Source organism: Lycorma delicatula, chromosome 1 (assembly GCF_047948215.1).
Source record: "Lycorma delicatula isolate Av1 chromosome 1, ASM4794821v1, whole genome shotgun sequence".
Lineage (NCBI taxonomy): Eukaryota > Metazoa > Arthropoda > Insecta > Hemiptera > Fulgoridae > Lycorma > Lycorma delicatula.
In genome coordinates, this window is record NC_134455.1 from 376,950,341 (window position 1) to 376,974,524 (window position 24,184).

Sequence of the window (24,184 nt, forward strand, 5' to 3'; positions counted from 1 at the left end):
ATTAATATCTGTTAAGCAAAAAGAAAAACAAAATCTCTCTTAACGCCCCCCCCCCCCAACATCTAATATAAATGTGATATATAACATGTGTCATTGTAACAAAAGAACATTTTTTTTTTAATCTTATTTAATCGAATAAGAAATAACAACCTTTGAGTTTATGCAGTATTAATAAGTTTATTTAAATGATGATATGAAAAGTAAATTTATATAATAGAATTATCTTACAAATTTATATATATTTATGTCCCGGGTTAATCATAAAATTAACGTTGCTCTCAGCACTAAATTGCATTTTAATGTTGCTATGTTAAGAAGGGATGAGCTTCATTTTCCAAGAGCGGTATTGTTTCTTCTACCTTAGATGATGCATTTACTAATTCTTGTTCTGCTAATTCCGCCGTAGTATTTAACCACTGATTCCACCCATCTTCAACCCAGTGGGGATCATTATTGCTACTGGATTCTAAATTACTATTAGTTTCATCTATTAGTGCCCTAATTAAACCAAAAGCAGTCGCCGGGGATAATCTAGTAATTATCAGATTCGAAAACTAGTCTTTTATGAGAGGATGCAGAGCGAGGCTTATAGATAGTTGGTGCTGGTAGTTGTTAATTTTGAAAATCGAGTAGATTCCAAATCGTTGGAGGAGTCAGCATTGAGGACGGCCTCAACAGCATGCCTTAATTGTTCATCAGGAATGAATATGCCTTGTGACATCTGTAAAATAATAAACTATATATTTAAATTTACATTAAAACTATTTCTTAATGAAAATGTACTTAGCTTTGTAATAAGGTGTTTGAACTATAGATTAAACCCAAAACACCACGCCGTTTTTGCTATGAAGTTAGCGATTATTTAAATTATGCTAAACTAGCTTAAATAAAATTATTTTAAACCGCGTAATTATTTAATATATTTTACAAGTGCATATAATTATTATTTATTGCTGAAATTAAAAGACAGAAAAGTATTATTTTAAAGTGCGTAATCCTTCTATATCTTACATTTAATATATTTTATTTGGAAATGTTATAATTTCGTATATAATTGGTGGAATTACACTAAGACATATATTTATAATTATTTAATATTTAATTGTTGAGAATGTTGTTTCATTTACCTATAATAATAAAGATGATGAAAATTAAAGATTGCTAGTAGGAAATAGCGGAGTAACACGTGCACAGTAAGAACGCAATATGAACGAGTGAAAATTTGGCGGGCTTTTATATAAAACCGTTGGCCTTGGTATTGAGATAATTTTCAAATAAAGTAGTAAACAAGTATGAAGCAAATGAATTATCACCAGTTAACTTTCTATTTTGTAAACAAGGTTAAAGCAAGGTCAGCAAGCACGTGTTCTACACAAGAGGCTTTTTTTTAAACATCGATGGGCGTGTACATTTTAAAAATTTTTTTGTGACGTCAGAGGGGGAAGGAATGACGTCATTGATGACGCTTCTCCTAGAATCAGAAATTTTATACTTATAAGTACCACTTATGATATATCACCGAAAAGATCTCAATGAGGGCTGAATTTTGAAATTAAAAAAAAGTCCAAAATCCAAATGTTTTTGCATTTTGTTTTTTTTTGGACACTTAGTCCAGTTGATTACAATCAAAAGGGGAGATTCATAACTACATGTTACAACAGTCCTAAATCCAAAATTTCAACATTCTCCTGCTAATCGTTTTTGAGTTATGCAAGATACATATGTATGTACATACAGATGTTTCTGTAACTAGTAGGAATGGACTCAGGGATGGTCAAAATGGTTATTTCTGTTGGAATCTGAAAACTGAAATTTTTTACCATCGTATTACTTTACTTCGTACAAGGAAGAAAAAACTGAAAAAAGACATCCAAGCCATTTCAGCATCTAGAGGCAGAAAAGAAGTCCAATATACTTCTGATAGTCTGCAAGAATGAGCAACATTTAATCTCTGAATATAAATAATAAAATGCTGGCTCCCAGATAAATGACTAGGTGAAAACAACTCAAAAAATTACTTATATACAGTTTAGTATCGGGTCAATCCATTTAAGTGTCTCAAAAGGTTGCTTGACCAATTCAAAAAAAAATTGAAACTTATTCACCTGTTTCCTACATGTCTCATGATCTTAAATTTTTTTTAAAATTTTTTATTTAAGTAGTTTACCTGTTGCAGCCATTTTTGTTATGGTGCACACCTATTTTTGTTATTATAGGGTTTTATGGAAAAAATCATAACTAAAAAACTATTGGTCCTGGAAGGATGAAACAAAAAGCAATTTAATCATATTTTCTCAAGGTAAAAGATTGGTGCAGTGGTTTATTTACCTGTCTCTCTTCTTTCTATGAGAAAATTACCAATAAAGTTGAACATGAAAAACTGTGAAATTTCAATTTTGGTAATTTTTTTTCAAGAGGCAGGGATGGCATATACAGTTTGAATTATTTTTTTATATGTAGGTATATGATAGCAGTTGAGATCTGAATTTAAGAGAGCATTAAAAGATTTAAATGGCAGAAACGCTCCTGGAATAGACGGAATACCTGTAGAATTACTGCGCAGTGCAGGTGAGGAAGCGATTGATAGATTATACAAACTGGTGTGTAATATTTATGAAAAAGGGGAATTTCCGTCAGACTTCAAAAAAAGTGTTATAGTCATGATACCAAAGAAAGCAGGGGCAGATAAATGTGAAGAATACAGAACAATTAGTTTTACTAGTCATGCATCAAAAATCTTAACTAAAATTCTATACAGAAGAATTGAGAGGAGAGTGGAAGAAGTGTTAGAAGACCAATTTGGTTTCAGGAAAAGTATAGGGACAAGGGAAGCAATTTTAGGCCTCAGATTAATAGTAGAAGGAAGATTAAAGAAAAACAAACCAACATACTTGGCGTTTATAGACCTAGAAAAGGCATTCGATAACGTAGACTGGAATAAAATGTTCAGCATTTTAAAAAAACTAGGGTTCAAATACAGAGATAGAAGAACAATTGCTAACATGTACAGGAACCAAACAGCAACAGTAATAATTGAAGAACATAAGAAAGAAGCCGTAATAAGAAAGGGAGTCCGACAAGGATGTTCCCTATCTCCGTTACTTTTTAATCTTTACATGGAACTAGCAGTTAATGATGTTAAAGAACAATTTAGATTCGAAGTAACAGTTCAAGGTGAAAAGATAAAGATGCTACGATTTGCTGATGATATAGTAATTTTAGCCGAGAATAAAAAGGATTTAGAAGAAACAATGAATGACATAGATGAAGTCCTACGCAAGAACTATCACTGACCACTGAATGTGAAAATAGGAGGAGAAAAGATTATGGAGATAGAAGAATTTTGTTATTTGGGAGGTAGAATTACTAAAGATGGACGAAGCAGGAGCGATATAAAATGCCGAATAGCACAAGCTAAACGAGCCTTCAGTAAGAAATATAATTTGTTTACATCAAAAATTAATTTAAATGTCAGGAAAAGATTTTTGAAAGTGTATGTTTGGAGTGTCGCTTTATATGGAAGTGAAACTTGGACAATCAGAGTATCTGAGAAGAAAAGATTAGAAGCTTTTGAAATGCGGTGCTATAGGAGAATGCTAAAAATCAGATGGGTGGATAAAGTGACAAATGAAGAGGTATTGCGGCAAATAGATGATGAAAGAAGGATTTGGAAAAATATAGTTAAAAGAAGAGATATCCTTATAGGCCACATACTAAGGCATCCTGGAATAGTCGCTTTAATATTGGAAGGACAGATAGAAGGGAAAAATTGTGTAGGCAGGCCACATTTGGAATATGTAAAACAAATTGTTAGGGATGTAGGATGTAGAGGGTATACTGAAATGAAACGACTAGCACTAGATAGGGAATCTTGGAGAGCTGCATCAACCAGTCAAATGACTGAAGACAAAAAAAAAATGTTAGTAGTTTTACCGTAAATTATATTAATGGTGATGTACTTACCCTACATTTTTATGAATTTTTGAGAACTAGTTTTTAAAAAAAATCAAATTTTGGCTTCAAATAATTCTGATGGGAGCTGTTGATAAAAATCTCTAAATTTGGACAACTGGCAGTGTTTTTGTAGATGTTTATGGCAAATAAAAAAGTTTCTTGTGTATTGTACTAATAAAAAAAGTTATAGCCTCTCAAAAATCATGAAAAACCTGTTAAAAGTGATACCATTTTGATTCGTTAAATAAGTCCTCCAAGGGAGTGTCTTTTCTTTGCACTTTACGTTTTTTATATTTAGCTTCTATGTTGTGGAAGTTGATGCTTACAGTATAGTTTTTTTTTTTTTAATTATTAATGATAGGTCGTAATTTAATAACTTAACCAATTCTAGTAACCTAATACATTTTTGATTCAAAAATACTTGAAATTTGATTGAAATTACCCAAACTGAAATTTCAATGAGTAGCCTACATCTTTTTTCAAGATTTTATTTTTATGTTGGTTTTTTTTTTGTAATCACTATCGAATAAAAAATAAATTATAGCAAAATTTTAATTATTCTTCAATGAAATAGCCTGTTTTGTAACAATGAAAGTTTATTATTTAGTGTGGTTAACCAACATCTGTGAGTGTGGTTAACCAACATCTGTGATATCTCTTCTGAAAGTTCTCTTGAAATTGTGTAAGAACAACCTGACACTGCAGTTAGTTCAAGTGAAGTCAACTTTCTCAGAACTTTGCAGATTGATACCCACACTTTGTGTAGTTGAGACTTTTGAAATTACATACTTAGTCCAGCTGAGTGGAAAAAATGAACTTGCACATAGTAATTTTCGAGGCTAATATCTACCTTTTCTATCCACCATTGATAGTTATACACACAAGCAATACAGTCTTCTTTTACCTTAAGTGAAAGTGGTACAATACTTGACACATAGTATTCATAGGTCTTCATAGTCCTTGGAGTCTGAGACCAGAACATACTTGTGGTAGCTTCTATTACCAACAACTCTTTCACAGTAGTCAAAACAGTTTTTTTTAGAGTTTCTGAAATCTTAGCTACCCCATCTATTTAATCAAAAAATACTTGAGGTTTTTAAGCTTGTGATTACAAAATGAATACATTTCATTGTTTATTATCTGACTGTTTAATCGCCTTTGCAAGCTTACCTTTGCCATCTCTCGTTTTGTTGTTAATCCCACACCATCACAAGGGATGATCCCACTTTTCCCAAGGGATGATCCAAAGAAGTGCCATTCGGCTTCAAGGTCAATGTCGTTTTTGTGACTTCTCAAATTACCAAAATTCTTTTTATTTTTCCCTGCTTTATTTTAATTCATAGTGTTTTTTAAATTTATTTTTCATGTTTGTCCTCAAATCTGGCATCCTTAATTTAACATACTTCCTGACTTTGGCGACTGATGAAATTATCCACAGCTACTAAGATCGTGTGACAATACAATATTCCACATTACTTTTGTAAACATCCCCCTGTCGAGGAGTAAATTAAGGATGCAGGTGTAAAAAAATTGCAAAGTCTGCAAAACGGCTATGCGGGGTTTTAAATTAAAATTAACCTACTTATTAAACTCACGCAATGTAAAATAATAATTAATCTATGACTAAAAAGTATAACGTAAGTTTGTAAAAAAACGTTAAAATTGTTTGCAATATTATTTTATCGTATAATATCATGCTTTAATATGACATCCAATCTCCATATAACTTTTATTGCATCATAATTAGACCAGAGATGTTAATTATTTAATAGGTAAACTCATCAGACACTGTTAATTGTTAATGGTGATTGGTGGTTCTCATGAGTGAATTAGTCACATCGTGAGAATATTCATACCAACATCTTTGTATGCGCTTGCAGTTTAGCATACAAATGTTTGATTTTTTTATATATTGATAAGGATAAATAAAATTGTTTTATATCTTAAACACATTGTTATCTGTATAAACACTGAACCACAATTTCATAAATTTATATTTAAAAACAACAAATCACTTTTGATATGTTTTGGTTGTTATATTCAAAATCAACATTATATTTTGAAAATCATAATCTGATAAATTTTTGAATGTATATTGTATATATATATATATATATATATATATATATATATATACACATATGGTTTTTTTATAGATGCTATTTTTTTCTTTTAGTGCACCGTTGCCAGACAGCACATTTTGAAGTTATTAAAAAAAATTATAAAGAATAACTTCCATTCATTATCATATTTCATTAAAACTATACTCTTTAATATAAATCTTAAACTTTAAAAAATTGAATTAAAAATTGTTATCTGATTATAAAAATGATTGTTTTATAATGTTGGAAAAAACCTCTCAGTTCATAAAGGATCTTTCCATTCTTGCAAAGATCATGGTTATAAGTGGAAATATTAATATATTTGATGAATTGTATTTTGTAATGCTAATTTATAAAGTATATCAATATGTACTGTAGTTAGTGTAGTTTGTAATAAGATGAGCTGAAAATTTTGCTTTTCTACAATGTTGAATGATGAAATTTTATACGTATCCTGATTAATTTTTTATTTATTGAGTGTGCCCCATTATAATAAATCTCTAATTGAATTTTTTGTTGGTTATATATCTTAGAAAAATGTTCAGGTTTTCTAACAAATGGCGTAAAATATTTTCAAAGTTTCAGTTGAAGTATACCATTGTTTTTTGCTAAATAATAGACCTGGTTGTTCGCCCCTTTAAATTAGAAGATTTATTTACTTTTATCTATATTTTCTTTTCAAGTTTACATTCTTAGAGAGTAGATTTTTTTTTGTTGTCAAGACAGGGTAAAGTCTTGTATAAATTCTACCTCATATAAAATCTTTGATAAGAGTTCTTACAGTATTTTAACATATCTGCTTATATGTTTGATTAATTTTTCTTCATCATTAACTCTTGTTAAACAGTGTTAATTACAAACGCATACAAACAGATTATTAAAAAAAATCTGATGTGGACACATGACTTATTAAATTACATATACACATTTTTTGCCGCATTTCATTTAAACTTATTTCATTTGAAAGTGAAATACAATCCTCCAATTCTTTAATAAAGTGGACAGTCATACAATTGCTGAAATATTAGTTTCTATTAACATCAAATATTTAGACAATTATTAATTCAATATTCTTACATGACATATAAGGATAGAGTAAAAGTCCCTTTGTTACTCGTATTATTAGTTCAGTATAATTTGTATCTTCATGAGTTGCTGATTAACAGAAGTTTCAGATTTCTGATGTGTCATGTAAATAAAAGTTAATAATAAGTAAACTGTTCTGTTTAGTGAACTATATACTGGTTACAAATGTTAATATCAACCTTAAAGTGTAAAATATTCAGTTATTATTATTGGATTATTTGGTGAATAATCAAAAATGAAAAAGAAACAATCATACAGGAAAAAGAAAATTAACATGAAGAAATATATGTCAAAAAACAACAAGATGAATATGAAAGGAAAAAATGTTAAGAACAAGGGAAGTATAAAGAAATTAAGAAAAGGTAATAAGTATGAAGAAGAAAAAATGTTAAAACCAAAGGAAAAATAAAAAATTAAGAAAAGATGATAATTATAAAGAGGATGAAAATGTTAAAACCAAACAAAGAATAAAAAGGAAGAAAATTTTGAAAGCAAAGAAAGTATAAAAACATTAAGAGAAGATGATAAATATAGAAGAAGAAAATATTAAAACTAAAGAAAGAATAAAAAGATTACGAGAAGATGATTAGTATAAAGAGGAAGAAAACGTTAAGGCGAAGGAAAGGATAAAAAGATTAAGAGAGGATGATGAAAATAAAGAGAGAAAATTTGAAATTTAGAAAACATTTACACAAATTAAAATTAGGAGAATTATATCAAACCAAAGAGTGATTAAATGACTGGCAACAAAAAACAGATACATGAAATGATGATCAATTCTGACTTGTGGAGAATATTGTCTGACAATATCAGAGAAGTAATAAACTAAAAGATAATGTTTTGCAATCTATTAAAGATCAAGCATGTATGTCTCGTGTTTATGTTGTTCTTGTGAGGGTCTATTTTTCAGTCATTCTGTAGTTAACTTTAATGTAGATAAAAATTAACAGAAATTCCAGAATAATTAAATAAAATTAAACTAGAAAAAACAAAAATAATATGATTCTAAATTATAATTTTCAATTAATATAAAATAATCAGATGTTTCACCAAATCTAGTACATATACACATATGTAATAAAACCTATTAAATTACATGTATGCATTTTTAAAAGTACATAAAATTTTATTTCACTAATAACTTATGATTTTTTCATAAATTTTTTTTATTATTATTGAGTAATTATTGTAATTTTTTTTACAATCGTGGGTATTAATAAATCAATATATTTAAATTAAAAAAAAGTTGAAAAAGAAATTAAAAAAAAAAGAAGAAAATGAAGTCTCATTCGAATCGATGTGCCTTCCCTAGTCCAAATATTTCATTAATTAAAATCTTATTTTGCTATAACTCTAGAACCAATGAAAATAAGCACCACTTATGATATATCGTTGAAAAACTTTCAATGAGGGCTTATTGCATTTAAGAAAAGGTTCAAAATCCAAATTTTTGGGGATTTTGGGCTTTTTTTGACACTTTTACTTCAGTTGATTGCAATCAAAAGGGAAGGTGCACAATTAAATAAACTAGCCCTAAATCCAAAATTTCAACATCCTACAGCTAATCGTTTTTAAGTTATGCGAGATACATACATGTACGTACTTACAGACGTCCCACTGAAACTAGTCAAATGGATTCAGGGATGGTCAACATGAATATTTCCGTTGAAATATGAAAACCAAAACATTTCGCGATCACATTATTTCCTTTACTTCATACAAGGAAGGGAAAATGTGAACAAAGTATGAAAATAAATGTAATTTTTTTTTTTTTTTATAGTTTTGCTTTATTAAAAGTAACTATTTACAAAAAATTAAATAAACTTAGATAATTAATTAATTTAACCCATACTTTTTTATAATTATATTTGATTTATTTTTTTTTGTGCTACAGGTAACTGACAAATCACATTTAACACTGCCTGAAATAAAGCCATTTCACATAGAGAATGATAACATTCCATTGAATCCTGCTAATCTTGAAGTCCCCATAGTTAAAGGTCAACAGATTAATGTAATGCCCACCGAAGTGGTAAGACAATTTAAATGCTACATATACATAACATATTTTTCTCTTTATTATTTATTTTGTGCATTAATACTAATTTTTCAATTTTTAAAACTCAAAATTGTACTATGAAAAAAAATTCTATAATGTTCGATAAAAAAAAAATATTTCAGTAAGCTCTTAAAAGTGTTTAAAAATTCTGATATTTTAATTTGAGATTTCAAATTTTTGCTTGGCTTCAAAATTATAAATGAAATATTTTACGCGCTTCACTTACCTTTTCTGTTTTTACCATTTGTTTACCTCTCTGCTTCTCTTCTTCAACTATTTATCCTTTCCTTTTTCTTGGTGTTTTTATTAATTTTTTTTGTAAAAGTTGTCAGTTTTTTGTGATATTTTTTAAAGTTTGTATACATGTTTTGTTCATTTTACATTTCTAATATGTTTCTTGATATATCCATTTAAATTGAAACTAGCTTATGATTTTACTTATAATAAATGTTTTTTGCTACTTTATTTTGTTGAATATTATTACAGTAAGAAGTAAGTGGGAATTAAATTTCATAGCAATTTTAGTTTTTTTTTTGTTTTAAACATATTTAATATTATTTTAACATTAATATTTAGTATTTTCATTTAAATTTTAATGTTTTCCTGCTTTATTGCTGAGAGATATAAAAAAAATCACTAACCTTCATACTAGGAACAAACTATTTGCTATGAAATGAAAGTAAATCAAACAACACGATTTCTTATGACCAAATTTTTTACTGCTGATGACAATAACATTTTTTCTTTTAACCATCATATTTCATGTCATCATTCATAAAAGCGTATTCAGCATATCCCTGTTTATACAAGTGATTACTTGCTGTAGTGACCACTACATTTACAAAAAAAAAGAATTGTTGTCTGGTCATCCAGAAAAATGGAATTTATTACTGTCTATTGGCTGTCCATTTGCTTATAATAGTAATAGAATATGTTTCATTTGCCTCATTTGACCAAACATTCACCCAACTGAGAGTATTCTTGTGTTTCAGCGGTGCTTTTACTGCTTCAATTTCATTGTATTCTGTACTCAAATTCAGTCATCTTTCACATAATGCATTTCACACTGTGGGTTTAAGAAAAAATTTAAAAAATATATTTTGTCTTATGCTGCCTAAGCTACTTAATGTAATTGTTTTACAATAGTTATCTCAAAATTTTAGCCAAAGATTTCATTTTCATAGTTTGCAATTATTATTTTATATTAGTTTATGTTCAAAACAAAACTATATCAGTTTAAGGGTAAAATCAAAACCTAAACTGACAACGATTGTTAACGTCTATATGCCTACAAGCGCCCATGATGATGCTGAGGTGGAGTGCGTATACGAAGAGATTGATGAAGCAATTAAACACGTAAAAGGAGATGAAAATTTAATAATAGTTGGAGATTGGAATGTAAGCATTGGTAAATGCAAGGAAGGAAATATAGTGGGTGAATACGGGCTGGGCAAAAGGAATGAAAGAGGCGACCGACTTATAGAGTTTTGCACGAAGTATAATTTAGTAATTGCCAACTCCCAATTTAAAAATCATAATAGAAGAATATACACTTAGAAAAAGCCAGGCGATACTGCAAGGTATCAGATATATTATATCATGGTTAAGCAAAGATTTAGAAATCAACTCGTTGACTGCAAAACTTACCCTGGAGCAGACATTGATAGCGACCATAATTTGGTGATAATGAAACGTAGATTGGGGTTTAAAAACCTGAAGAAAAGGTGTCAGATGAATCGGTGGAATTTAGAGAAGCTTGAGGAAGAGGAGGTAAAGAAGATTTTTGAGGAGGACATCGCAAGAGGTCTGAGTAAAAAAGATAAGGTAGAAAATGTAGAAGAAGAATGGGAGAATGTTAAAAAAGAAATTCTTAAATCAGCAGAAGCAAACTTAGGCGGAATAAAGAGAACTGGTAGAAAACATTGGGTTTCAGACGATATATTGCAGCTGATGGATGAACGTAGAAAATATAAGAATGCTAGTGATGAAGAAAGTAAAAGGAACTATCGGCAATTAAGAAATGCTATAAACAGGAAGTGCAAACTGGCGAAAGAAGAGTGAATTAAAGAAAAGTGTTGAGAAGTGGAAAGAGAAATGAACATTGGTAAAATAGACGGAGCATACAGGAAAGTTACGGAACATTTTGGGGTACATAAATTAAAATCTAATAATGTGTTAAACAAAGATGGTACACCAATATATAATACGAAAGGTAAAGTCGATAGATGGGTGGAATATATTGAAGAGTTATACGGAGGAAATGAATTAGAAAATGGTGTTATAGAGGAAGAAGAAGAAGTTGAGGAGGATGAAATGGGAGAAACAATACCGAGATCTGAATTTAAGAGAGCATTAAAAGATTTAAATGGCAGAAAGGCTCCTGGAATAGACGGAATACCTGTAGAATTACTGCGCAGTGCAGGTGAGGAAGCGATTAATAGATTATACAAACTGGTGTGTAATATTTATGAAAAAGGGGAATTTCCGTCAGACTTCAAAAAAAGTGTTATAGTCATGATACCAAAGAAAGCAGGGACAGATAAATGTGAAGAATACAGAACAATTAGTTTAACTAGTCATGCATCAAAAATCTTAACTAGAATTCTATACAAAAGAATTGAGAGGAGAGTGGAAGAAGTGTTAGGAGAAGACCAATTTGGTTTCAGGAAAAGTATAGGGACAAGAGAAGTAATTTTAGGCCTCAGATTAATAGTAGAAGGAAGATTAAAGAAAAACAAACCGACATACTTGGCGTTTATAGACCTAGAAAAGGCATTCGATAACGTAGACTGGAATAAAATGTTCAGCATTTTAAAAAAACTAGGGTTCAAATACAGAGATAGAAGAACAATTGCTAACATGTACAGGAACCAAACAGCAACAGTAATAATTGAAGAACATAAGAAAGAAACCGTAATAAGAAAGGGAGTCCGACAAGGATGTTCCCTATCTCCGTTACTTTTTAATCTTTACATGGAACTAGCAGTTAATGATGTTAAAGAACAATTTAGATTCGGAGTAACAGTTCAAGGTGAAAAGATAAAGATGCTACGATTTGCTGATGATATAGTAATTCTAGCCGAGAATAAAAAGGATTTAGAAGAAACAATGAATGGCATAGATGAAGTCCTACGCAAGAACTATCGCATGAAAATAAACAAGAAGAAAACAAAAGTAATGAAATGTAGTAGAAATAACAAAGATGGACCACTGAATGTGAAAATAGGAGGAGAAAAGATTATGGAGGTAGAAGAATTTTGTTATTTGGGAAGTAGAATTACTAAAGATGGACAAAGCAGGAGCGATATAAAATGCCGAATAGCACCAACCGAGACGAGCCTTCAGTAAGAAATATAATTTGTTTACATCAAAAATTAATTTAAATGTCAGGAAAAGATTTTTGAAAGTATATGTTTGGAGTGTCGCTTTATATGGAAGTGAAACTTGGACGATCGGAGTATCTGAGAAGAAAAGATTAGAAGCTTTTGAAATGTGGTGCTATAGGAGATTGTTAAAAATCAAATGGGTGGATAAAGTGACAAATGAAGAGGTATTGCGATAAATAGATGAAGAAAGAAGCATTTGGAAAAATATAGTTAAAAGAAGAGACAGACTTATAGGCCACATACTAAGGCATCCTGGAATAGTCGCTTTAATATTGGAAGGACAGGTAGAAGGAAAAAATAGTGTAGGCAGGCCACGTTTGGAATATGTAAATCAAATTGTTAGGGATGTAGGATGTAGAGGGTATACTGAAATGAAACGACTAGTACTAGATAGGGAATCTTGGAGAGCTGCATCAAACCAGTCAAATGACTGTAGACAAAAAAAAAAGTTTATGTTCATCCTAATTAATAAAATTCATTCAATAAATTTTAAAACCACAGTTATGGTATTTAATGTACCTTTATGGGGATGTAATTTTTAGTAATTTTGTTACCAAAAAAAGGAAATCAAAATTCTCTGCAAAAGATCTAAGGAAGTAAGTTACTGTAAGCAGATTTTAAATTTAAGAAATTTGATATAAAAGTAAATGAAACAGCTCAAAGTTTAAGTTATTCAATTTAACTTTAATGGATTAAAAAACACAATAACAGCTGTTTGAAAGTCTTATACCTCAAATAGATGCAAATTTTTTAACATAATGCAATCAGCCATATTTCTCTAGTCAAGAATCTATTTCTTCAGAGCCATATTACTGTCAGTATTTCAAACATTAAAGCAAAATTATGTGAAACTATCAAAGCTTCATATCAGCAATGAGTAGTTTATAGTTTAGAAGAGAAGTTGGATTATACAATATTAAAATATTAGGTGAAGTTACTTCAAATGTAATATTTCAGCTCCTGAAAACTACTGTAACACTATGGATAAAGTAATAAAAGAATGTAAATGCTCATTTGATTTCACTGCCAGTGGAATAGGCTTTTACAGGAAATTTATGCTACTGCAGATGTGTATAATCAAACAAAAAAGTAACTATAGATTTAAACCATGACTGCATAATCACATTTTGTACAATATTTATCTTTTTTGAACTATTACATATTATTGCTTCTTATTGAAACAAGAAGGTTATTTTTATTTTTTGCTGGTAAACCACTTAGATTACCCACTTGGTTGGTAAATACTTAGATTAAATTTTTTACCACTTACTTTTTGCTGTCTTTTTTCACATGTTTTAGAAAAAACAGTCATTATAATTTGAAATATACACAATATCAATATTCAATAAATTTAGTGTATACTAATTAGCTGTGTTTAGAAGAAGTGCTGTTCATATAGTCAATTTTTAAAACAGCCAAAATAGTTACATGTTTTGGTAACTAGGTTAGAGAGTAATTATGAGAAAATATAAATTATGATGTCCTTTGTGATATAATGTAGAGCTGTAAAAAAGAAAATAATTATAGGAAATGTGTAGAAAAAAAAATGTCATGGGTAATGAACCAAAGATTTACTTCTCTTTTTACTGCTGAATTAATTCACTGCAGAAGCCAACAAAGAAATTTGTGTGTGGGAATATGAAAATGGAAATTTATAGTGTATGAAAACTGTCATGTCTGACTAGTAGTCAAACCCAGGACCACCAGATGAAAGGCCAAGAAACTACCGCTCCAAATTTGATACGTTGTATAGCATTGAAGTTCATATTATATTCCATCACTTTGCATTCATGGCATGTAAGAAATATTATTCATAACATGTCAACATGTTCATAGCGTTACTTTAAAAGAAAATTAATCACTTCCATAAAATATGCAAAATTATTGGATTAATTATTGTAGATAAAGTTACATAAATGACAGTGTATTTAACAACTACACAGAATAGAATATACAAAGTAAGTGAAATGGTTGTAGGAAAAATATAGAAAAAAAATATATATATTTACAGGAAATATAGAAGAAGGTTCAAGACTACTGAAATTCAATTACATTGTAGCATTATACTTTTCACATAAGAACTCATGATTTCCAAAAGTTAGTATACATGTTGTTAGTATCTACAAACAAGAACTAAATCATTTGATGTTCTTCTTAATCACTTTCAATTACTTTGCATAGAATTATTTGAAGTAATTTCTTTTCTTTCTTAATACTTCAATTTTTTTCTATTGTTTTCTATTCTACTCTACATAATTAACTCCTTTAAAAATTTTGTATTTCATCACGTTCTTTCTAAAATAAATGTGAGGGCTAAAATGTTTTGTCATGTTTTCATGCATTTCCTAGAACCAAATCATTTTTACTAGTGCCTTTTTTTTAATAAATTATTGCATTCTCTGTTTCAACAGATTTATATTTGAGACGGTACGTCATCAGTTACAATCTTATTATTGTTTGAATCTTTCAGACTGTAAAGTTAAAATTGTAGTGTTCCTCTATACAAAAAAAAAGTTTGTTTTAAATTGATAGCTTTTACTTCTATAACATCTTTGTATGTATTTCTGCCACTTAGGTCTCTTTTCACGTGCTAACAGTAGCATTTTATCCACATTTCTGCTAGTTTTACATTTTCATTTAATTACCCTTAGAATATTCTCGTTTTTCCACACACTTATATGTCATATCATTACATTCATTGTAAGATTGTTTGACCTTGGCATGTGTCTCCGGTCCTTTCAGACATTGTGCACATGTCATTGAACGTCCCTCCCAATTTGTCCATGAAAATGCTTGCTTGCATCCAGCTGCTGACACTAGAGCTTTGCTTCTATGTTTTGACCAGGATATTTTTCAGCATCTACCATGCAGCCCTGACTTGGCCCCTTGCAACTTTCATTTATTCCCCAAATTGAAAGAGTTTTTAGGAAGCAGGTACTTTCAAAACAGTGATGATCTAAAAGTAGTTGTCAGTGAATTGAACTTGGTGGTAGAAGTGTACAATGAAGGGGATCAAGAAATGGTATCATGATATCACAAGTATTGGAATTTATGTGATAAATATGTTGAAATGTAGTTTTAGGGTTCCTGTAAATATAAAATAAAAATTGTTTAATTAATTTTTATATATCAAAATGTTGTTTACAATCTGGACAACCCTCGTATTTACTTTTTTACATAACTATATCACTTTCAATCGGTCTTCCTTTTCTGCTTTGTACTTTCTGTTAATTTCATTTCTTATATTTCTGTACCATAAACCAATTAAAACAACTTCCCTTGACCTTGCTAAGGCTTACAACACAGTCTATCCCAAAAAAGCTTTTTAAAAAACTATATGCTAGTTATACATTTGCTAATTATTAATATATTTAATTAATACAAGCAGATAAGTTTATTTAAATAAGTTGTTATACTTTCTTAATTTATTTAATGTTGATTAATAAATAATATTAATATGGATTGAAATTCTGTTTTGTTGCAGATATTGAATGCACCAATAATTGAATCATGTTTAGAAGAAGACCCATTAAGCACTGATGTTAAAATTGAAATCAAAGAGGAGGAAGAAAACAAGGAATTAGATTGTTTATTGTTGCCTGTCAATCAGACAGAAGAATGCATAAAATCTACATGTGTAAGTTGCTTTAGTTTGGTTGTTTGTAGTTTAATTTATTACACTTTGTCTATTGCAGATTTTAGTAATAATGGTGGGGTTTTAACCTTTTCAGATCATGTAGCCTTGGAACTGGTTATGTATTGCGTCAGTTTTAAAACGCTGTTACAAAATCATTTTATATGGCATCTAAGTCGGTTATTTGTTTTTTATATTAACAAAGGAATCAGTTTTATTACACAATTTAAACGACATTTATACAATGTAAAATGTTTTATTTAGACTAGAAAAAATATGACCATTTTTTCTCAGAAATGTGCTTGTGTGTATGTGTGTGTGACTTGTGTATTATAATTGCTATGAGGATTACGGATTTATTTATTATTTACAAAAATAGCTTATCTTACTAGCAACATATCGATGTATTGAAACACATAATAAATTATGATATACGGCACACAAAAAAAAAGAAGGAATTTGTGGTCATAAATACGTCACTTTTACTTGAGGTCTATAAATATCTTTTCAGACAAATGATATTGGTAAACATGTAACACATATCAATTTGTACTGATAACTAATAATCTAAAATAAATATGGTAAATACTTAAATGAAACTTTATTAACTTTCTGCAACTTAGAAAAAATAATTTAAGATATTATTGTAAATATTCTCAACTAAGTTAATGCAAGTTAGACTTGGTTAAGTGTGGTCACATTTTAATGACATAGAGTATTGTATTTTTAAGGAGTATTGCATTTTTTACACTTTAATCATATTCTACGTAACAGCTTACTATTATAATATAGATTTACAAAATCTTTGCAACAGTGAATGTAATTTTAAAAAGCCTAGAGTATGTACTTGTTCATCGCCATGTTATAAGGATTACATAAGATTAATTTTATTAAATCCGTCATTTATTACATATAAAACTTTATATTTGACAAAATAAATTAATTTTCATACCAGTGTATATTTTAGTTGAAACAGACATAAATTTAATACGTTTTAAATAATGTTAACATTTTGGATTAAATATGGCTATCTACTGGTTTAAATATAATAGTGAAGAAACTCTGTGACATCTGAATTAACATTAGGAAAATAAATTTGGTTGTACAAGAATTATTCATTAAATAAGCTGTGCGAACGCTACATTTTTAATTTAATGTTGTAATTAAATAATTAAGTTATCATTTTTAATGTATTTTTTTCCCCGTCCAGGGTCATTTCGGTACAGTTGTCAGTATGTTGGAATGTTGACAGTTATGTAAACACTGCGTATTTGTTGGATTGGTGCGTATCTCATGCGTAGAATTTTTTTTAATTATTATTTTAATTATAAGGTGAATGACATACGATTTATGTTTTAGTTGAGGTTGTTTTTATTACAATTTCATAAATTGAATAAGTTTGTTTTTAAATGTATAATTTAACTGCAAATTGTCGTGACCTTCAAAATATATTAACCCAAAATCAGAATTGTTGATCAGTAAAAAAAACAAACATTGATAACAGTTTTTAAATTATGTAGGTTAATTTCCACTATACACCTACGTGTTTTAGAGAAATGAACAGATTTTATTGAAGCTAAGTTTAATATTATTGATATATATTTGAATATGTGCGCAATTGTTTTCTGCGTTTTATTGTAACTATATGAGTGATTTATGGTGCTAGTTTATTCATGTGTTTAACGAAATTATGACTGTGACCCCTGCTACAGAAATCCCAAAAACGCTGTACAAATTATATCTATTAATTAACGGTTCCAGTCCTTTAATTTGTGCTTAGTGTAAATTAAGTATATAAATATACGTTTTTCCTTCAGTTTTCATATTCAAAATTTGCAAATTTTATGTGATTTACCTGTAAGTTGTGTTAATAAACTACAAAGTTATGCAATGTGTGTATGTAATTATACACATATATATATAATTAATTATGATTTGTGCAGTTCTTTTTGTAATTTGTTTTTTAAGCTCGACCTTTACTTTTGAAATGTTTCTTTATTAGATTTAAATTAATAAAAGGCTTGCTTACTATTGTTAAATTTTGCTTCGTTGCTGTACCTGATTTTGTAACTAAACATATAGAACCTATTATAAAATTTCCAAGACTGAACTCTATTTTCCGGAGCCCTAAAACATACTATTCTAATTAGTGTAAGATAAAAATGATGAAAGACATAAAATCTATCATAATTGTTGACATTGACCACTTCATATTCAGGTCATATAACCTTTAAATTTTTGATTAATTGTGGTTTGTTTACCTAAATTTCTTATTATGTTTTTCCAATTAATGTGTGTGTGTATATAGGAATATTTTCATCATACAACACAAGGTCTCCTGACTGTAGACTATCTTAAAAGATATTTGTTTAGTTCTATAAGTTTTTTTATGCTGTGTTATATTGCATTTCAAACCTTATCCCATTTTAAATGTTTTGGGGATCATAAGTGCAGTTTTAAATTTTAAAGATCCACAGTTTATACATTATTTAAATAGTATAAAACATCATATTATTTACTGTTCAGTCATTTTATCAATAAATATTTTATTTCATAATTGGCTCATTACACCCAACTAACATTGGGAAAGTGTTTTTTTTTTTTTTTCATAATTTTCAATCTATTTAAACTTTTTTTTTAAATTACTTAAGCTCCCATTTTTCTGTGTTTTTTTAAATTCTTTTTTATCAACAGTAACTTTATAATGTAATGCCATACCTTATTATATAAAATGTATACAGTTCTGATTTTGAATTTCTTATATTTAATTATTATAATTTAATTTTTGAACATATGGTGTATCTGAAGTACAAAAATACTTAGTTAAATTTTGAGTGTTATGTATATACTTTTAATAACCAGTACTTCCATGCAGTGAATTAACAATTCCAACTTATACTGAGCAATTACTTGATTGTCTAATTTTTCTACACTGACAGAAAAAGAAATCAACATAAATTAAGTGTCGGAAGTGCAAAATAAACCACCAACTTATCTTAATAGTCAGAGTTGGACTCAGCCCCCGTATTGAAGATGACTGACGCGCTCTTCATAAGATGATTCTTCATAGTTCACATGACTAATAGCACAAAATCTGGTGCAATCTCTCTCTGTAGTGACTGTATTAATGTTTAAATATAAATTCAATTCAGTGACCTACAAAATGATGTTTAGTATGATGACGTACCTGAACTTTGCCCCTAATCTCTCCCCACAGAACGAATTACAAATTAGCATCTGAACAGGTCGCCATAACTCACAAAACTGATTGCTAATTGGCAAAAGTACTGATAATCTGGCACAGACTTTGATCTTGGTACCCAATGTCCAAACCTGCTTTCTGACATTTAGATCTTATGTTTTTCTAATCCTAAGTATTTCCAATACATTATATTAAAGTATGAAAAGAATCTAAAGTATATAAAGATTAAGTAATTGCTCAGAATTTCCAGATTTAACTTTTCAACTAGGAATATGTTTTTAAAACAAATAAGAGATTACTAAAAAAAAAAAAATATATATATATATACCTTAAAATAGCAAACTCTGGCAGTTTATGTAACTCATTGAAAAAATATTCATATATTTAAGAATATTTTTAAAAATTTATTGTAACAATATTAAATAGCCATTAAAATATTTTTTAATTAGATAAAAGAGATTATTTTATAAGGATAATGGTATTAAAACTTTTAATAATAAATTTTTGATACAATTAATATCTAAACGGTAGCTAAAAACATTAATAATATTCATTAACAAATAGTTTATGATGTTACTATTTGTTATAAGTACTTGTAACCTGTTAAATATTAAATATATGAAGACATAATTATTATGTACTTCTTATTAACATAAAAACAAGAAAACTTCTTTTTTTTAAAATAAGAATTCTACATCACCTTAGTCAAGTAAACCAGGTTTTTTAATTTCAACTTTGAACGTATTAATTATCTTAATATCTTTGATAATTTATTGAAAAATAATTATGTAGAATTTTCACATTGTTAGATTAGGTTTGACCAGTATCACTCCACAGGTTTTCAATTTCATCTTTGAACTTATAATTCTTTTTTTTTCAATTGGCAATTTATTTAAAACAATTGGAACCATCTAGATAGTATCATCTCAATGATAATTTAGGTTTGGGCAGTATTACTCCACTCTTTGATTGTGGACTGCCTTTTAATTTATGCTGCAAAATAATTCAAATTATTTTGGGATCTATGTAAATTCAAATTTTTTATTTGATTATTTTTGGATTTTTCAATAAAAACGATTAAAATAACAGAAAAATTTAACATTCAGATTAATTTTAGCAAAATATGAGTAATATTAATATATGAGTTACACTCACATACTTTATTGTTAAAGCAAATACTGGCAACTTAAATACTGTACATGTATGTATATAGATAATTCCTAAAATAATTATATATATTTTTACAATAGCCTAAGTAAAAATACAGGTTCCGAAAAATTATTATTTTTTGAACATTTTTCAGATGCCTCCTTTGGTAACAGTCGATATTTGAAATATTTAGGTTGATGCTCTTTACACTTTAATTAAACTTCTAGTATAGTGAAAGCTTCTGCATGAGCAGGTGAAGTGTTTTCACATTTTTATAGACATTGACAGATCATTCTCAACTGCCTAAGTGTTTTTTGCAGGCTTTACTATTGCATCCATGTATAAGAGATAAAAACTCATCATTATTTTCAATCATTCTTTTCCATCTTCATCACATTCTTAAAATCTGGGAATTGAATGAAAAATATTAGTCATCTCATTATTATTTGTATATCAACACTTTCAGTTACTTGAGTTTGATCATTGGTTTGTGTGTGTTTCCTATAGAAAAGCCCACAATATTTTCCATGCATTTTGTAAGTGAGCATTGTTAGTAATTAAGAGGTTTGTTCATTAAAACGATTTTCTCTTTTGCCATTGAGGAGATGTTAGTGGTGTAATATTGTTAAGTAGATTATGTATAAATAATCGATATGTAATTTATATTGATCGGTAAGTAATTATATGTTGTGCAGATCATCTCAGAAATTGATAAATGTGTACTCCATGGATAAAAAAGTAACTGTCCTTCCATTTGCCAGAATGGGTCACATAGTGTATAACCTTGACCAAAATAGTATAAAAATTAATGACTTATTTACGTAATATGAAATAAGTATTGCTGTATTTTTGAGTACTATATACTGCATTTATGTACAGTAATTATACAGACCGTAGCATTTGGATTTACAGTGCTGGATGCTGTAAATGTACTGACTGTTTGGATTTTTAAAGGCTCAATTTACATTTGCTATACCCTATTTGTATATATATAAAAGATTGAGGCAACTTTTCACGAAGAAGACACAAACATTTTATGAAAGTTTAAGTACAAAAATGAATATAAAGCTTAACAAATGAGTATATTTACAAAGTAAATAATACAAGTTCTGATAGTATGTAAAAAAAAAAGTGGCTTATGGAATTTTACATAGAAGGTATTTCTACCTGTTTTTATAAACTATTTAACGATTAACTATTAATTAAATAATTATACATCATCACATGTCGGTCTAATCAGAAAGTGAAAAGGTTGCTTAAATATTTTCCAAACCTCTGAAAATCCCCATTAAGACTGGTCAGAAAACCTCCAATTAAAAAAAATATATTTTTTGGTTCTTGGACATTACTTTGCTTTTGATGATCATTAGAATCTGTGAAGAATTTTGGTTTTTGTAGTAGTATTCTCTACTTTGTTCTGTCTTGCAACTCCTCTAAAAGTCTTTCCTTTCCAAACCTTTAATCTCTCTTGATATTGTCCAGTAGCTATTTTCAAGGTCTTGGAGGTCACTTTCAAACTAAATGTGATGTGAAAATCACCTTGATATGATTTCGTCTGTCATTATTTATTCACACTACTTGATGACTGTTATATTTATAATTAATTCCTTCATTATCAGTGAGTGGAATTTTTCACTGGATCATAATCTCCAGTTCTGAAGCTGTGAAGCTGTTAGGCATGCATCTCCCTCAGCACTGCTAAGTATTAACAGCTTTCTCTAGTTGCCAAGAATCATCATACATCAGGTTTTAACAGCCGTAAAATTGTATAATGTAACAGGGCATGTAATTTTTAGTGTTGATGTAGCTTTTGGCTTTTCACATAAACTGTAATTATAAAAATCTTTTCAGATCCCATTTCTATTATTTTTACTATCATCAATCTCTGCATTCTCTGAATTGGATGATTCAGGATGATTCAAAGAAACGGGAAATTTTAAAAATTAAATAATATTAAAAATATTTTTTAGAAAATGAATTTTATTTCATGTAATTGTACAAATGTTGCCATTTCAGGATACATACATTTTAGTTTATTTTTTTAAAGATGACATCTTCCAGGTGACCTCCTCTTCTACATAAACACTCACGAAGTCTCTTCGTTAAATTGTTCATGGTTTGACATAACATCTCAACTGGAATTTCCGAAATTGCTTTTCGGATCTTTGCCTTCAGTTCTTCTGTTGTAGCAGGTCTACTGTGGAACACTTTACTTTTAAGGTGACCCCACAAAAAGTAATCGCAAGCTGAGAGAACAGGCGATCTGGGAGGCCATCTAATGTCACCATTTCGTGAAATGACACGTTGTCCAAACAATCGGCGTACAGCTGCCATCGATATTCATGCAGTATGTGACATTGCTTCGTCTTGTTGAAACCAGGCTGTGTTAAGAATCGGTGGAAATCTCTTTTGTTGTTCCACAACAATGGATTCAAGCACGGCTACGTAACGAGCCGACGTCACTGTAATCGCAAGAACGTTGTCATCCTCAAAATAAAAAGGGCCTATAACACCGTAAGATGACATAGCACACCACACGGTCACTTTCTGGCTGTGCAACGGACGCTGGTGTAGCTGCGTAGGATTTCCTTGTGCCCAGTATCTGAAATTTTGCTTGTTAACAAATCTACTGAGGTGGAAATGCGCTTCGTCTAACATCCACAGTTCGTGAACAAACTCTTCGTTATCATTTATCTTCTGAAGCATTACATTACAGAATTGTGTTCGCACAACTGCATCGTTTGGTTTCAGTTCCTGGATGATCTGCAACTTGTATGGATGGTATTGCAAGTCCTTCACTAACATTCTTCAAACAATTGAACTATGCAATTGCAAAGATGCTGAAAGACAACGGATTGACCGATGTGGACTTCGTGTGACAGCATCTTGTAAAGCTTGAACATTCTGTGGTGTACGGACGGTTCGCTCACGGCCTGGAGGTTTCTTTTTCATTGCCGAACCTGTTTCCTCAAAATTAGATATCCATGTTTTAATTACATGTGCTGATGGAAGACGTTCGTGCCATCCCAGATTAAAATGACGGCGAAATTCTCTACACGCTCCCTCCACACTGTCATTGTTTTTGTAAAACGCTTTGATAGCAAATGCACGTTGCGCACCACTCCAAGGATCCATGACAACAGAGAGGCTGGCGCCACTTATCAAGTGGTACCAATCGCCCACGGTTTCCAAACCAACACAACTTTCAAAATTTCCCGTTTCTTTGAATCACCCTGTACTAAATTGAATTTCTCCATCAACATTGAATTAATTCATTAGATCTAATCCATTCCTGCATTCAATTAAATAAACAGTATCGTAATAAAGTTTTTACTGTTTAATCTCTGAATTGTTACTGTGTCCTTAAAATTTTCTTTTATCTCCTTCATTTTGCTTCTTCTATATGCAAATTAAAATGTAAAGAGAATTTATGTATTTACTTATTGCTGAGGGAGAGCAGGGAATTACACCAGTCACTTAATCTTTAAGGCTATGTTCCCAAAACCTGACTAGTCCACCTAACTATGACTGTTTACTAAGTGCCAGAACCATCCTGATGAAGTCAGAAGTTCCCACATTTCCTGAAAGTTTTAACTTTATTTATTTTTACAA

The 24,184-nt window shown here is 29.4% G+C and overlaps 1 protein-coding gene across 2 annotated transcripts in view; it reads left to right on the forward strand.

Moving 5' to 3' along the window:
- LOC142318454 (uncharacterized) overlaps positions 1-24,184 on the forward strand; it is a 40,966-nt gene that overhangs the window by 10,863 nt on the left and 5,919 nt on the right. The window contains exons 3-5 of one of the 2 annotated variants that reach the window (XM_075355038.1): positions 9,037-9,174; positions 16,072-16,224; positions 17,432-17,503. In XM_075355038.1, the coding sequence (XP_075211153.1) occupies positions 9,037-9,174; positions 16,072-16,224; positions 17,432-17,470 (330 nt within the window). In that variant the 3' untranslated portion in view covers positions 17,471-17,503. The remainder of the gene's footprint in view (positions 1-9,036; positions 9,175-16,071; positions 16,225-17,431; positions 17,504-24,184) is intronic. The other variant, XM_075355039.1, reaches the window with a different exon arrangement.